General features: G+C 39.8%; 1 protein-coding gene across 1 annotated transcript; it reads left to right on the forward strand.

The window, feature by feature from the left end:
* Positions 1-16204: 16204 nt before the first annotated feature.
* LOC308687275 (paraneoplastic antigen Ma2-like) lies at positions 16205-17596 on the forward strand (the record flags this gene model as incomplete). The annotated part of the gene is made up of 1 exon (XM_081359668.1): positions 16205-17596. One exon carries the CDS (start codon positions 16205-16207, stop codon positions 17594-17596), a length of 1392 nt encoding a protein of 463 aa, XP_081215794.1.
* Between the last annotated feature and the right edge of the window lie 672 nt (positions 17597-18268).

Consider the following 18268-nt stretch of genomic DNA (forward strand, 5'->3'; position numbering starts at 1 on the left):
TAAATAGCACCATTTACACAAGAAACAAACACACAAACAATAAAAGAGCTTTTGCAGTCTCTACACTACATTAAAAGCCAAAGAAAAAAGATGAGTTTTTAACTTGGATTTAAAATCAGAGAGTGTCTGAGCAGTTCTAATACACAGTGGGAGACTATTCCACAGTTTGAGGGCAATAACAGAGAAAGCCCGATCCCCTCTCAGTTTTAGTCTCGCCCTAGGAACAGTCAGCAGCCTGTGTTCTGAAGATCTGAGAGATCTCGATGGCTTATGAATGGACAAAAGACTTGACAAATAAGCAGGCGCCAATCCGTTTAGGGATTTGAAAACCAATAAGAGGATTTTAAAATCAATTCTATGAAGAACAGGAAGCCAATGAAGAGACATTAAAATAGGAGTAATATGATCACGCTTACGTACACCCAACAAAAGTCTAGCCGCAGAGTTTTGCACCATTTGAAGTCGGGAGATCGATCTTTGGTTTATTCCCACATAGAGAGAATTACAGTAATCAAGTCGGGTAGAGACAAATGTATGGATTACCTTTTCGCAATCTTTACGGGAGAGCCAGGGCTTTACTTTTGCCACAACTCTTAGATGGTAGAAGCTAGATTTTACAATCGAGTTTATCTGCTTATCAAATTTAAGGGAGCCATCAAATAGAACTCCTAAGTTTTTAACACATGGTTTTTGAAAACAAGACAGCTGCTCCAAATTAGGATGTTGAGCATCATACCTATCGGAGGGACTAAACACGACAACCTCTGTTTTGGATTCATTTAGATTTAAAAAATCTAGTGACATCCAGCGTTTTATGTCAGTTAGGCAATCAAATAAAGGTTGTAAAAATTATTTATACAGTGATCATGTGATCATGAACCTTGTGTAGGAGCTGCTGCTGTAGTTCGGCTTGATGTCTTCTCAGAGTTTGAGCTTCTGACTGGAATCAGTGTTGCTGAAGCGACTGGAGCTGCAGAAGATGAATGTTCAGACGCATCATCTGTAGGACATTAACATCATATGTTCATATTGATCATGACCTGCAGTTTGTGTTCATCATCACAGTTTACATTGAGAGAGGTGTTACTGTTAATTTAATCCTCGTTTATATGAGAGTGAAACACTGAGCTTCTGAGTGGAATCAGTGTTGTTGAATCATTAAGTTTGCAGAAACATTCAAATGTGGAATATTAATATACTGACGGCATCTAAAACATACAATGTTTCATGTATGAACACATTCAAATTGTTGGATCCTTTGAGGTTTCAATCCTGAATTGATGGAATTATCAGGCTGATTTTATTGTGGCGGGATCAAACCACTGAAGCGAGAGACTGATGATGTGTGACGGTGATCATGTGATCATGAACCTTGTGTAGGAGCTGCTGCTGTAGTCCGGCTTGATGTCTTCTCAGAGTTTGAGCTTCTGACTGGAGTCAGTGTTGGTGAAGCGACTGGATCTGCAGAAGATGAATGTTCAGACGCATCATCTGTAGGACATTAACATCATATGTTCATATCGATCATGACCTGCAGTTTGTGTTCCATCATCACAGTTTACAGTGGCAGTAGTTGAGAAGAGACTGTACTGTATTACTGTATAACTGTATTACTGTGTTACTGTATAATTTATTCCTGGTTTATATGAGAGTGAAACACAGTTGAGCTTCTGCAAATAAACCTTCAGCTTGAATGAAGGACATAAGCCTTATAATTCCTAAAGCCGACCTCCTACATGGGTCATACTAGGCTTTAATACACTCGTCTGATTTATGCAATATATCATGTATGACCCATGTAGGAGGCCAATATTGGGAATTATAAGGATTGTTATGCAGTTTATGACTTTGACCACTAATATTTTACAACTCCAAAACGTATGAAGCCATCAGAAAGAGTAGAGCCGATCTGTGGAAGTTTTCACAAATCTGTCAGAAAAGAGTGTTCCCTTTCGTCAGCAGGGAACTCCGACGCCTCGTCGGGGGAGTTCCCCTGACGAATTGGGATCACGCTAGGGAGACCAATTGCCTTCGAGTGAATTAAAACGAGCCAATGAACATTGGCATGCAAGGTTTGCATTCCGCGGCCCGCCTACCAGTGTGGGTATAAGGCGGAATCAAGCGCATACACAAACGCTTTTCGCTGAGGAGCCGAACGTTGTCCAGTCCTCCGCGAAGGTACAGCAGCATGGCGACGGGACGAGGCGTCTCCGTTCCCTGGACTCAGGGAACGAGGGTTACCATACGTAACCGAGACGTTCCCTTTCGTCAGCAGGGAACTCCGATGCCTCGTCGGGGGAGTTCCCCTGACGAATTGGGATCCCTACCAAAACGCCATGGTGCTGGCTCCTTCCAGCACCCTGCTAAGCTACAGCCCTGCAGCAGTTTCCAGAAATTTTGCGGGAGCAAGCTAGGGAATCACACTGCTGTTCCGCAAGACCCAATCAGTGGATATTGGATAACACTGGGAAAGCGTGTCCGACCCCAAGGATATAATAGGGGGGGGGACGCTGCGGAAGCTGAGGCAGCCTAGAGGAAGGCCCTCAATACACATATGTACTAACCACGTAGGGTAGTGAAACATATGGCAGTCCTTGAAGGTAGTCCCAGTCCGGAGGAGTGAGGAGCATACTCATCAAGGACGACAGATTGAGTCTGTCAAGGGGAAGACACGGCTGAACTGCACGTGGCAATCATGGGTTGCCGCAGGGACCACTGGAAAAACACCCAGTCTACTAGCAACTCCTTACTGAAGGTAGCAGACCTGGTGCCGGGCGGTCCGCAACGTCTGGCACCGGAGGGGGTGATGGAGGAACTCACGAGGTTAGCCGTTTGTTGGGTAACCAACGGAGCAAAAAGACGCACGTATCTGCTCACGGAATGGCGTCACAAGCCGACACACCTATTCCCTCTAATTACTGGCCGTAGCAAGTACTCGGGAGGAAACAGGTTCCACACGTAGGCTATAAAACCTAGCGAACGTGTTCGGTGTCGCCCAGCCCGCAGCTCTACAAATGTCTGTTAGCGAGGCGCCTTGTGCCAGAGCCCAAGAAGCGGCAACACTCCTAGCGGAGTGAGCCCACAACCTGGGTGGGCAGGGCTCACCCTGGGACTCATAAGCCCTGGTGATAGCATCCACTAGCCAGTGGGCTAACCTCTGCTTGGAGACAGCCTTCCCCTTCTGCTGCCCTCCATAACAAACAAAGAGCTGATCTGAGGTCCTAAAGCTTTGCGAACCCGGAGGGCCCGGACGGGACAGAGAAAGCTAGGGCTGGGTCTGCCTCCTCCTGGGGCAGCGCTTGCAGGTTCACTACCTGGTCCGCGAAGGGAGTGGTAGGAACCTTGGGCACATATCCGAGCCGACTGGGACTACCTTCAAGGACTGCCATATGTTTCACTACCCTACGTGGTTAGTACATATGTGTATTGAGGGCCTTCCTCTAGGCTGCCTCAGCTTCCGCAGCGTTCCCCCCCCCTATTATATCCTTGGGGTCGGACACGCTTTCCCAGTGTTATCCAATATCCACTGATTGGGTCTTGCGGAACAGCAGTGTGATTCCCTAGCTAGCTCCCGCAAAATTTCTGGAAACTGCTGCAGGGCTGTAGCTTAGCTGGGCGCTGGAAGGAGCCAGCACCATGGCGTTTTGGTAGGGATCCCAATTCGTCAGGAGAACTCCCCCGTCGAGGCGTCGGAGTTCCCTGCTGACGAAAGGGAACGTCTCGGTTACGTATGGTAACCCTCGTTCCCTGAGTCCAGGGAACGGAGACGCCTCGTCCCGTCGCCATGCTGCCGTACCTTCGCGGAGGACTGGACACCGTTCGGCTCCTCAGCGAAAAGCGTTTGTGTATGCGCTTGATTCCGCCTTATACCCGCACTGGTAGGCGGGCCGCGGAATGCAAACCTTGCATGCCAATGTTCATTGGCTCGTTTTAATTCACTCGAGGCAATTGGTCTCCCTAGCGTGATCCCAATTCGTCAGGGGAACTCCCCCGACGAGGCGTCTCCGTTCCCTGGACTCAGGGAACGAGGGTTACCATACGTAACCGAGACGTTTTCTCACCTGAATACTTGACAGTGTATCTGACTGAGGTCTCCAGTTGATCTCTGCGAGTAAGCTGACATCTCCACTCTCTGTTGTCATCTTCATTCAGGAGTGTTGTAGTCAGAGTGATGATACAGTGATCTTGATCTGATGATGATAATATCTGATATCTGGAGTCTGTCTTCAGATCATCACCAGTCTGATTCACCCACAACAGCTCTAATCCCTCATAATAGACCAAATAATCACAGGAGAGTATATCTGAATACAACTGACAGGAGAGAGTCACAGAGCGGCCTGGACTGATCTCAGTCTGTGAGGATGAAGATGATGATGATGAAGATGAAAATGATGATGATGATGATGATGATGAAGACACTGAAACTGAACACAAGACATAAATCACAGACTCTTCAATCATCATCTGAGTTTAAAGGGAGAATCTGCCCTTTTTAAATTGACCAAATAATAACTTACCTTACATAAACTTACATAAACTTACCATGAAGAACATGCAGGTAAACTTCAGCATCAGGTCCTTGTTCTCTGTCATTCACATATTGTTCGCATCTGTATAATCCATAATCTTCTCCTGTGACGTTCTTGATGTTCAGAGAGCAGTCAGACTCCAGACTCAGTCTCTCATGTCTCTCTGTGTCTTTATTCTTTATCCCTCCAGTAATCAGATCAACTGCTGAATCACTGTTATAGGTCCATGTAGTTGAGTTGCAGTCAGAAAGAGCTTTATTACAGGACAGAGAGACATTTTCACCAGAACTGATGAACAAATGATCCACTCCACTGGTTCCTGAAACACAGTATATCTCAGTGATCATTATGATATACATTAATAAATGAAACATAAAACACACCAGCATAAAAAGCAGAAGTTTTAAATCATAGTATTTTTCCTGACTTAAAGCCAACAACACACTCTCCAGAATAAACTATCAGTCTCTATCAGAGAGCTGTTCAAATCACTGACACACTCTTAATATCACACACTCCATCTGGATACTCCTATAAGCACGAGCCCCGTCTGATTGGTCGTGGCGGCGGTGTTGCAACAATCTATAGAGATATTCTCAATGTTACTCAGAAAACGGGTTATAAGTTTATTTCATTTGAAGTACTTGTACTAAATGTTACGCTCTTAGACGCTAGAAAAACATCCCTATTATCTTTAGCCTTGGCTACCGTATATAGACCGCCTGGGCCTTACGCTGATTTCCTAAAAGAGTTTGCAGATTTTCTCTCAGATCTATTGGTCAATGTCGATAAAGCATTAATTGTTGGAGATTTTAACATACACGTAGATAATCCAAATGATGTGTTAGGGGCTGCGTTTACAGATTTATTAAATTCCTTTGGGGTCAAGCAAAACGTTACCGGACCAACTCATCGTCTTAATCATACACTCGATTTAATTATATCACATGGAACCGATCCAACCGATATAGATATCATTCCACAAAGTGATGATGTCACTGACCATTATATGGTAACTTGCATATTACGTACTCCTGTAATATATCATGCTGCGCCGCGTTATCGATTAGGCAGAACAATCCTTCCATCCACCATAGATAATTTCTCAAATTGCTTATCTGATCTGTCTCAGCTGCTCAGTGAACCCAAACAAACAGATAAACTAGAGGAATTAACTAGCACTATGAGCTCCATTCTCTCTGGAACACTGGATATTGTTGCACCCATTAGATTAAAAAAGGTCAGAGAGAAAATTAAAGCACCATGGTACAACAATACTACGCATGTTCTTAAGAGAGAAACTCGTAATTTAGAGCGTAAATGGAAACAAACTAATTTAGAGGTCTTTAGAATCGCATGGAAAGACAGTATGTCACGTTATAAAAAGGCCCTAAAAGCGGCCAGGGCTGAGCACCTCCGCAAACTAATAGAAAATAACCAAAATAATCCAAGGTTTTTATTTAACCCCCTGAGGTCGGCTGTCGCGCCGGCGCGATAGGCTCGTTTTTTTCCGTATGAGTGCAAAAAAAAAAAAAAAAAAAATAATAATTTTTATCTTATATGCTTGTGTTATACATCAATCGATCCTGTTTAGTGTGTATTTTTTTTGTGTATGCTCATAATAAAAACAAAGTGTTGTGCTTTTTTCCATATAAAGAAAAATAAACATGATGCGAGTTCTGCCTACTCTCCATCAGTGAAGTCAATTCTGAAACGCGTCCGAAAATGAACTGTAACTCAGCGAATACTCAGTCAAACAGGCATACAGTCACACAGGCATGAAGCTTGAATTTTCTTCTTTTAAATGAAGTAATTTTTATGAAAAACAAATATTCACAGTTTATGTAATATGTATGCAAAGAGAGAGATGTCAGTCGTTCTCATCTCAGCTAATTAAGTTTTAATGTGCTCCGCCCACGGAGAGCGCGCGCTATTCAAACGCAAATGTGAGGCGATCCAAACAAACCTGTGAAACGCCCACATCAGCTGGATAACACACACCGCGAGTTCACTTTCAGACTTATGTACTTTACGATGCTGTGAGGAATACTACTATCTTGATAATAATCCTGCAAAAATTTACCTCAGAAGTTCTGGAAGTATCATTTCGAGGAGCAAACGGATCCCGCTGAGGAATTAGGTCAGTTCTGTTTGCTTTGTTCTAATCTGAATGAATGAACGCACAGATGCGTGCTGTTGTGGAGCTACAGCTGGCAAAAATACTGTTTAAATATGAATTGCGTTTCTGTGTATGAATGAATGAACGAACGAACGCACAGATGCGTGCTGTTGTGGAGCTACTACAGCTGGCAAAAATACTGTTTAAATAATATGAATCGCGTTTAAATGAATGAACGCACAGATGCGCGCTGTTGTGGAGCTACTACAGCTGGCAAAAATACTGTTTAAATAATATGAATCGCGTTTGAATGAATGAACGCACAGATGCGCGCTGTTGTGGAGCTACTACAGCTGGCAAAAATACTGTTTAAATAATATGAATCGCGTTTGAATGAATGAACGCAAAGATGCGTGCTGTTGTGGAGCTACTAAAGCTGGCAAAAATACTGTTTAAATATGAATTGCGTTTCTGTGTATGAATGAATGAACGAACGAACGCACAGATGCGTGCTGTTGTGGAGCTACTACAGCTGGCAAAAATACTGTTTAAATAATATGAATCGCGTTTGAATGAATGAACGCACAGATGCGCGCTGTTGTGGAGCTACTACAGCTGGCAAAAATACTGTTTAATAATATGAATCGCGTTTGAATGAACGAACGCACAGATGCGTGCTGTTGTGGAGCTACTACAGCTGGCAAAAATACTGTTTAAATAATATGAATCGCGTTTGAATGAATGAACGCAGAGATGCGTGCTGTTGTGGAGCTACTACAGCTGGCAAAAATACTGTTTAAATATGAATTGCGTTTCTGTGTATGAATGAATGAACAAACGAATGCACAGATGCGCGCTGTTGTGGAGCTACTACAGCTGGCAAAAATACTGTTTTAATATGAATCGCGAATACAAAGAAAGATTACACTGGAAATATTGTTACAATTTTAAATGTTGTTGTAATTGTATAACCTTAATTGTATATAAAAAAATATATATATATTAGGGCTGTCAATCGATTAAAAATTTTAATCGATTAATCGCATGATTGTCATGAGTTAACTCGTGATTAATCGCACATTTTTTTATTTGTTCTAAATGTACCTTAAATTAATACTTTTCAAGTTTGTAATACTCTAATCAACGTGGGCATGGATAAATATGGATGCTTTATGCAAATGTATGTTTATTATTGAAACCATAGTCAACATAGAGCATGAAGACAGACATGTTTCAAAGGTCATAGATGTTTTTCAAAGAACTTGTTCATGTCTATTAGACACATGTAGAAAGAACAAAGAAATACCAGGTTCCCATTACTTCTCTTTCTTTGCACTGAGCAATTAACACAAACATGTTTAGATTTTTGCATGACAGGGCAGCTCTTCTGAAAATGCTAAATGTACATTTATTATTTATTATTAGGCTACATTATAGTTTGTCTCTCTCTGTGCCCATTTTGATGAAGCTAAATTCTCAATAAAACTGTTTTCATTGGTATATTTTACTGTTTCTGTTGTCAAACAACGGAATGAATATGAAATGGTGACTGAAACGCGACCCATTAAGACATAACCAGCTCTCCCTTCAAAGATGTTAATCTGCACAAAAATCCTGATAATCGAGCCGTCGTCTGATGAAATCAAATACACATAAGATAAACACAATATCTGTTTTGCGATTTCGGCTATACTTGCATGTAAAATTAGAGAAGCAACATCATATCTGTGTTTAACTGAATTAAAGCGCTGCTCCTCTCTCCAGCGCGAGACGCAGAGAGAGAGCGAGAGAGAGGCGCGCGCGTGCTGGGAGAGCAGTACCGGGGGTACCGGTAGATTCTCAGAAACTAAATAAGGTTTGGGCGCTGTGTTGAAGGGGGAAAAAAAATCGCTAAATGGGTCTGCAATGTCGCTAAGTTGGCAACACTGTGTATCTCCATTTCTCCAACTAGGTTTTGGGCCACGGGTCAAACAGAAAATACGCGCTGCGTTAATCGAGCATTAAAAAAAATAGTGCCGTTAATATGATTTTGCGTTAATGCGTTATTAACGCGCTAACTTTGACAGCCCTAATATATATATATATATAAGGATAGATGTAAACAAAATCTTAAAAGGTCATTATAAGCCTTCTCTTTAAATAATTTTATTATGCTTTATTAGTGACACATTTGGGAAGAGAATATATTCCAAATCTGAAAATACAGTATGAGAACAATTAACTGCACAATTACTAGAAATGTTTACCTTGGATATTGTACAATTTGCAAGCAAAATTTGTGGAAAAAAACAACAAACCAGTTATATATTGTCCTTGCATTTTTGTGGCTCATTCACACACCTGAATGAAAGGCTCATTACGTATGCAGCCTCATTATGCGGGCCCCATTGACTCCACAGGTGTGAATCACGCCCACCCGCATATGGCCTTTCCAAACAAAAAGTGTTTTACAAGATTTAAATCAATGTATTGTGTTATGTGAATGATTAGGCAGGATGATTTTCACATAATTTTGAAGAAAAAATTCTAGGCAACGTCATCCATTTGTCAAAAGTCTTATTTACATATATTTAGAATGTGTTTTATGGCCTTATTTCAGAAACTTAAGTTTTTTGTTTTTGAAAAAACCATGCATAAACATTATTCTATCAAAAATACAAACATGTACATGCAAGTTGTTCATATATTATGGTAGCCCTGTTTGTGCTAAATAGAGTGAATTTACACCTTTGCCATTAATATGTTTATAAGCAACTGAAAAAAGCACAAATGTCAGGGCATGTCAGAACATCTCAAGGACCCCCAAAACCCCTCAGACCCCAGAGGGTTAACACCGTGGCTAGACTAACAAATAAACAGATGACTCCTGAACAAAATATTCCATTACAGTTTAGTAGTAATGATTTCATGAACTTCTTCACTGAGAAAATAGAAAGCATCAGAACCACAATTGTAAACATTCAATCTTCAATCGCGCCTTATAATTCAGCCTCAATTATCACCCCGCAAGAACAATTACAGTGCTTTACAACTATAGAACAAAAAGAGTTAAATAAACTTATCATTTCATCTAAAACAACAACATGTTTATTAGATCCTATACCAACTAAACTATTGAAAGAAGTGTTACCTGTAGTGGAAGAGCCTCTCCTCAATATTATTATATCGTCTTTATCTTTAGGTCATGTTCCAAGAACATTTAAACTGGCAGTTATAAAACCTCTTAATAACCTGTTAACCGTTGCCAGTGCGCCCGCGCACTGAAGCGTTTTTTTTTTTTTTTAGTTCAAATTTACTATGAGATTTAATGTTATACCTTGACAAACTATACATCATTAAAAAGATATAATACTCAAGTTTCAGTATTTGACCACTATTGTATTCTGAGAAACTTATAGCGACAGTTATTTCTTAATTTGTGTCAGGAGTTATGAAATGAAAAAATTAGTCGATACCTTTGATATGAATTATGCGCGTCAGCCGCTTTCATTCATAAAAAAAACTCTGTGCTGTCGTCATGACAGCGATACACAAAACAACGTCCCTCAGGGCTTTTAGCTCAAAAATGTGCAGATTTGGAGAAATATTGATAGATTCTCATAGGTTTACATCAGATTTCTATTGACAGGAATAATATTTATTGAATTTATACCCAAATGCGTCGATGTAATCTTTATGAGCGTTTGGCACTCTCATTTTCTGTGTTTTCAATTCATACCAATAGCCTGAGGGCGCTATATGCACAATAATAACCCATATATGGAACATGAAGAAGAGCCATAATCATGTGACATTCCAGGACGTCACTGATACACACAAAGCTAACAAGAGATCGCGCTGTATCATGCAGATACAGATATTTTGAAGACAATAAACATGATTGCAATGATATTTGAGTTACCTGTGTTTTTCAAGCCATGCCAGGTATTTTCATAATAATAGATTATATTTATAATGTAATGCTAATCTATAGACCATCATTGTGCAGAATATGATCAAATAGTATATTTTCTGTCTGATTTTGTTTATCTGATGTCAAATTAGATCACAGAAGATTATTTAAAACACTTCACTTGCGTTTTAAAGTAAGTTTGGAGCACAAACATGGTTTTAATCTCATAAATTGTCATGTATTGATGGTGTGCTAAGCTAACATGCTAGCTAGCTCTAGGTGCTTCTATCTTGAAAAAAATTTAACTAAATACAGAGTTTTAGACTTATCATCTTCAGATTTTAAACATAAAATGTTTAGACATGTGGCTTTAGCTGTAGTGCATTTCTAGATTGCTACAGGGTCAACTTCAATTTTATTTTCATGAAGATGTTTCATAAAAATAAATTTCTAATAACTTAGGAAGCTAAAGCAAAACTTTAAAGCTATTTATAACAATTTTTTTATTATGACAATAATTAATTCTACATTTACAATAAACTGCCAGGTGTCAGCTTTCAAATGAGATCATACTTGTGCTTTTAGTACAAAGGGTTCATGAACTGTATCTGTTTCAGTTTGGGTATGTCATTTCTGGGGATTTTTCAAAAGTGGGGTTGCATCTTAACAGGTTTAGAAACCACAATTAGATCATAATAATCTAGCAAATTATAGACCCATTTCAAATCTTCCTTTTATGTCCAAAATATTAGAAAAAGTTGTGTCTGCCCAACTGGGCTCTTTCTTGCAAGAAAATGACACCTATGAAAAGTTTCAGTCTGGGTTCAGGCCGCACCATAGCACTGAAACTGCGCTCGTTAAAATCACAAATGATTTACTTTTAGCTTCTGACCAAGGCTGTATCTCAATACTAGTTTTACTTGATCTTAGTGCAGCGTTCGATACTATAGATCACACAATACTCTTAGATCGACTACAAAATTATACTGGTGTTCAAGGACAAGCATTAAGCTGGTTTAGATCGTATTTATCTGACCGCTACCATTTTGTTTATTTAAAGGGAGAAAAATCTATCATAACTCCAGTAAACTATGGAGTGCCGCAGGGATCTGTGTTAGGCCCTCTATTATTCTCAATATATATGCTGCCACTTGGAAATATTATAAGGAAACATGGAGTTAGTTTCCATTGTTATGCTGATGACACTCAAATCTATATTTCATCACGGCCGGATGAAAACGCTAAATTATCCAAATTGACAGAGTGTGTTAAAGATATAAAAGATTGGATGACGCGTAAAAGACCTGGGTGTTATACTCGACTGTATCTTGTCTTTTGAAAATCATATTTCATATGTTACAAAAACAGCCTTTTTCCACCTTAGAAACATTGCTAAGCTACGTAATATCCTATCAGTTTCTGATGCAGAAAAGTTAGTTCATGCATTCATGACCTTGAGACTAGATTACTGTAATGCGTTATTAGCCGGTTGTCCTGCATCCTCAATAAACAAGCTACAGTTAGTCCAAAATACAGCCGCTAGAGTTCTTACTAGATCAAGAAAATATGATCATATAACACAGATTTTATCATCACTGCATTGGTTACCTATAAAGTTCCGTATTAATTACAAGGTATTGCTACTGACTTATAAAGCCCTAAACGGCTTAGCTCCAGCTCTTTTGGTCATACCTAGGATATCCAGATCCACCAAAGGAGGGAGAGCATTTTCACATTTAGCTCCAAAACTCTGGAATAGTCTTCCTGATACTGTTAGTTGCTCAGACTCGCTCTCCCAGTTTAAAACTAGATTAAAGACGCATCTTTTCGGCCAGGCATTCATATAATATTTTTAATCTTACAGTTCAAACTACAATCCGGCCTCTAGTTCATAAACGCCAGAGGAGAACTGGCCCCCGACTGAGCCCGGGTTCCCCCAAGGTTTTTTTTTCTCCATTAGGTCACTTGATGGAGTTTTTCTGTTCCTTGCCACTGTTGCCTTTGGCTTGCTCAGTTGGGGATATTTTGGGGATATTTAATTTTATTTTATCAATCAATAAATTCCACTAGAAATAAACCTTGTTGTATTATTTTAATTTAATACTGTGAAGCTGCTTTGATACAATCTGTATTGTGAAAAGCGCTATACAAATATACTTGACTTGACTTGACTTAATATGAAGATAATTCTTCATCATCAGATGTTTGAGTGACACTATGTCCAGTATCAGGAATAATACAGTATGATCTGTGTGTATCAATACACAACTCTGAGATCAACACAAAGTGAATGTGTGCAAGAATAAACTGAGCATGTTCAAATGAACTCTTTCCAGACTAATTCCGCTAAATGTCTTTAGAGAAAATACAGATTTCTTTACCTGTGAGAAGTGAAGAGAGAATGATCAGTCCCAGCAGACACAGATCACACGTATCAGCCATTTTCTGTTTCTGTCAGTCTTCCTCTTCATTATATATAGTTAGAGCTCTTTCTCTTCATTATATATAGTTACAGCTCCTCCTTTAAACATCATCAGTTCCTCCTGTGGTTATTAACTTCCTCTCATCTGACCAACCAAGTGTTTAAATCCGTTGCTATATAGTGACACTATACCAGTGTAACTCTGTCCTCTCTGTAGATTGGGCTCATATAGACTCTGAACTGTGTACTTTAACACTGAGGATTTTGCTCTGTGGTCTTGAATGGTCTTGACTCTGAGTGACACTCAACTTTCCTCTACAGATGTATAGATGCTACAATTTGTTAATAGTTGCAATAGTTGTTCTCGAAATAAAAGGGAATGTGTGAAAAGTAGCTGGTTGAAAATAAAATAAAATGTTCACATGAAGATGTGTTGAATTTGCAGGGCGAGCTCAACCTAAAGCCTAGTTTGAGCTTGGTCTGCGAACTTAAGGGTCATAGGAAGAGAGTGTATGTGTGTAGCTACAGTATAGGTACATGACATGTTTAAGGGTGTTAAAACCACATGTGTTTTGAAGAGAACTTGGAGCATCTCTTGCTTCACAGATAGAAAAGGTGTGAAGCCGAAGAGCGGTCAAAGGGAACAGGGGAACTTTACATATAGAGCTTTTGGTGTGTGTGCTGCATAAGACAAGGGTGATAAAATCTGTAGATAATCTGAATCTGAATCTTCACACAATATACAGTATATATAGAGCTGCAGTATCAGTATGCAGTATCACACACATCAAGAATCAGCAAATTAATCTCTACAACAGTGACAAACAACAGTGACAATCAACAGAAAGCTTCAAGCCACAATCACTAGTTAAGAGCTCAATAACAGCTGGAGAACACTATAATGTACACGTAACGTTACATTTACCTCGGGAACATTAATGACCATAGCACGCTAGTTGGCTAGACAAATTAGCTAGAGGAGTATTTTGCTAAATATGTGCACAATATTACATATTTTTATTTTTTTTATTTTTTTACATATATATCATTAAAATATTATTACATTATTATAATAGAAACACAATATATTTATATTTGAGTTGATACTTTTAACCTTTAATAATAGACGAATACCAGCTGACAGGGCTCTGACAAAGGTGACAACAGAGAGACTAAATAGGGTGCGTTGATCAGCAGCAGTGATCAGCGGCTCCGCCCACACACACACACACTCAACAACAAGACGAGAGAGGAGACAGTGAATATATAAACCGTGACACTCCCACAGCCGCTGTATTAGAAACACCCTCACAGCAGCATTAACTAGTTTTTTGTAATTTGATACAAATGTAATATAATATGAAGTACAGTGTTATAAATGTAAATACATATTTTTAAAAATGAAAATATAAAGAACTTTGCAGGATTTACGATGCTGATGATGACCGTTAAAACGCATCATCATCACCCTGTTGAAAAGGCTCTATTTAAGGCTCTATTTAGGCTCTCTAACACGCATTAGCTTCTGCTAATGTTAGCGTCATAATCCTTATACACTTAACATAGCAGCAGCCAAGGGAAGTTACTCGTTATAAAACTACGAACATCTGCCAACCACTGAAAGACAAATTCAAGAGCCACTCAATAGGAAACCATTCATTTGTCTCATATTAGTGTAACCCAGGTGAGGTTAATAATATTTCATATAGGGTTATTACTATCTTATTTCTGAGAATATTACAGAAATAGTTAATTCTGAGTAAGAAGGGAATTATTATTGATTTAATAATAAAAGTAGTCATTCAGTGAGTTAATTTATAGGATTTATAAGTGATATTAAGGGTTTCTTGTGAAGAAGAATAAAACTGGGATGTGTTGCTTTAAGAATAATGAGGGAGATTAAAGTTAGTCTGTAATGCACTTGGCCAAAATGTGCTTTTGCCTAGCAATCTTGTATTGTTTATTCTCATTGGCTGTTGCTTGATGTTTATCCCGCCTTCTTAAGCAGAGGGTGATTCTAATTGGATGAGAGCGGGGAGTGACTGACAGGGAGGCGATTCGAGAAGGGTGAGAGATTGAAGTTGGAAGAATATGTTCTGAGGGCTGAAGTGAAAAAATGTAATCTAAGTGCTGTATAAGTGTTTAGTTCGTGCATTTATTCATTTTTTACTTTCAAAACGAGAAACGTTTGTGAAAGTTTTACTAGTTACTCCATACAGGAGTTCGTGCACGATACTTTAGTACACGAACATTTAGATGCTAGAGTGCACGTTAGTTATCGTATCCGTGTGAAGAGGACACCATCGTATCCGTGTAAAAAGGACACCGATTCGCTGGACTCTGACCAGAGCGTTCTAGATCGGGTGAGATCTGGATTCCGATTGCTGCTGTCTAAGAAGAAGATGGTGAGCTGATGAGTCATGTAAGAGCCTGTGTGTTCGTATGTGCTTGTGGAGGATGAAGAGCTGCTGATCGTGAGGGTTCGCTGACTGAGGATTTCAGGTGATCTTGCTTATTTTATTTGCTCGATGGAGTGAAGAGGCCATTTGTTGTTTCTAGGCCACAGCGAACTCTAGCAACGGTACAGGCCTGCAACGAGGGGTTGGGTGGTGACTTTTGCATTGTGTGTGTGCGCGCGCATATACGAGTGATCACTTTAAAAGGTACCTTTTGTTTCACATTTAATTTTTCCAAAAAGACAAAAACTGAGTATTAAGAAGTGTTATTGCTCATTTGTGTGAGGTGACTGAAAAGGTTATTCTGGTATTTGAACTTTTTCATTTTATTGGATTACTAGAGTGATTTAATTCACTTAAAGTGAAAGTGAATTGAGTGTTAAGTTACTTTCTGAAAGGGTAAAACCAGAAATAAGAGACAAGTGTTGATTTACATTTAAAGTTTATTGATCATTTAATATTCAATACCAGTGTTTTCATTTATTTAATATTGCCTTTATTTTGTGTGTAAATAAATCTTATTGTTTTTGATATATTTTGTAGTTTGAAGTCAATTAATATAGACATATTCCTAGACTAGAAAGGGAAAGAATAACATTATTGCATAGTTGCAAGTCGAGAGACACATTTAAAGAATCCGGAGCGTCGCTTGGGTTACAGTCAGAGCATAGGGGGCGCTACACAATTTGGGGGCTCGTCCGGGATTGATTATTCTTTTCCTGAGATCCTGTTGAAGATTAGTAAAGACTAAAAAGTTGTTACTTACTCGTTTCAAGCTTGAAGATGGAGTTCAAGGGTGATGCACTGTTGGCTGCTGAACTTACAGAGTGGAGTAAGGAAGCCTTGATTGATGAAAATCATGCTCTCATGTTATTAGGAGTACCAACAACAACGGAGGTGGAATACATTGAAGACGCGGTCCAAACCATAAAAGCTGTTGGTAAAGTGAGAGTAAGAGACTCCAAAGTGGGGGAAACTCCAGATACTATGATGGTATTGTGTGAATGCCGTGAAATAATTGACTCATCTCGCATACCAGCTGAATTGCAGAGAGCTGATGGTGAAGATCCATGGAGAGTTGTTGTAGCAACGGCTGATGTTCATGCTTCTGAGTTCGCAGAGAAGTTGAAAAGATTTCTTCGTGAGGAAGGAAAATCCATGAGTGATGTGGGATCATTGTTCCATTCATCTGGTTCGAATGCTGCGTCGCCTGAGTCTATCATTCGTGCTGTTGGTGATCTGCTGGAGAAGACCAAACCTTCTGGAGATTCAAATGCTTACAGAAGATTGAGGATGTTCTCTGGTATAATTCCTATTCCGTCTGGAGAAGACAGTTTCGAGAACTGGTTGGAACAGGCCAGAATGATGATTTCTGAATGTGAGTGTTCAGAGAAAGAAAAAAGAAGAAGAATTCTGGAGAGTTTGAAAGGTCCTGCTTTTGATATTGTGAAAGTGGTGAGATTTTCAAGTCCTGAGGCTAGTGCTTTTGAGTACTTGGAGGCACTGGAAAATACCTTTGGATCATCTGAATCAGGTGAAGATCTCTACTTTGCATTCAGATTACTGAGACAATCCCCTAAAGAAGTTCTGTCTGATTTCCTGACCCGATTGGAGAAGTCGTTGACGAAAGTTGTGCAGAAAGGAGGGTTGATGTCACAGTCAATGGATAGAGCGAGAATTGAACAACTTATCCGAGGTGCTTCTGCTGATTCTGACCTGATGTTGTTACAACTGCACCTAAGAGAAAGGAAAGCTAAACCTCCAGGTTTCTTGGAGTTGCTGAACGAGATAAAGACAGCTGAAGAGAATGAGCTTGCGAGACGTAGGATTGGAATGCCAGTGAAATCATTGAATTTGAAAACTGATTCTGCTGTGGATTCTGAGGTGGCGAATAAGCTTAGAACTGAACTTCAAGAGCTGAAGTTGAAGATGAGAAAAGATTCATCTAAGGTGCCTGCTGATTCCATGAAAACTGATTCTGCTGCAGAGAAGCAGGAGAAGAAAAGAGAGAATACTCGTGGAGACACTGAGGTGGAAGAGTTGAAGATGCAGATTCAGAAGTTGAACAAACGTCTGGAAGTGATGAGCATAAACTCAACTGCTGAGCAGATTCAGACAAAGAGGCCGAATTACAGAGAAATGCCTTTGCGAAGAAATGCTGAGAGAAGGTTTTAGCCTAAGGAGGATTTCTTCTGTTACCGTTGTGGTGAAGACGGACATATTGCCACTAAGTGCAAAGCAGCAGAGAATACTGGAAAAGTGATTCAAAAGTTGGTGAGATCACTCCATAGAGCTAAAGCTGAAGTGAGCAGAGCAAAGGATGATTCTACTGTGCCCGGTGGTCCAGATTGTTTCTCAAAGAAGGGAACTACTGATGGCAGTGAGAAGGATTGTGTACCGAGAGGTCTGGTGGGTCCAGTTTCTACCCTTTCAGTTGAAGTGAATGGATGTTCATGCAGTGCATTGCTTGACAGTGGGTCGCAAGTCACCATTGTTTTTGAGCATTTTCATGAGAAACATTTGTCAAATGTTCCAATTCAACCATTGAGTGGGTTGTCAATTTGGGGACTGAGTGCTAGTACTTATCCATACAAGGGATATATTCTTGTGGATGTGTCATTTCCTGAGTCGCTCACAGGAGTGAAGGAAACAGTGCCTGTGTTAGCGCTAGTGTGTCCAGAACCCAAGGGTCCTAAACAGGTTCCTCTTATCATCGGAACGAATGCAAGTTTCTTCCAAAAACTAATTTCATTGGGACAGGAGTCAGAAGTTTCTGATACTGTACATTCCTTGAGAATACAGTCGACAGTTTCCATACCTGGTTTTGAGAAGCTGCCAAGGAAGGAA

Source organism: Scardinius erythrophthalmus (genome assembly GCF_964197995.2).
Source record: "Scardinius erythrophthalmus genome assembly, chromosome: 1".
NCBI classification, from domain to species: domain Eukaryota; kingdom Metazoa; phylum Chordata; class Actinopteri; order Cypriniformes; family Leuciscidae; genus Scardinius; species Scardinius erythrophthalmus.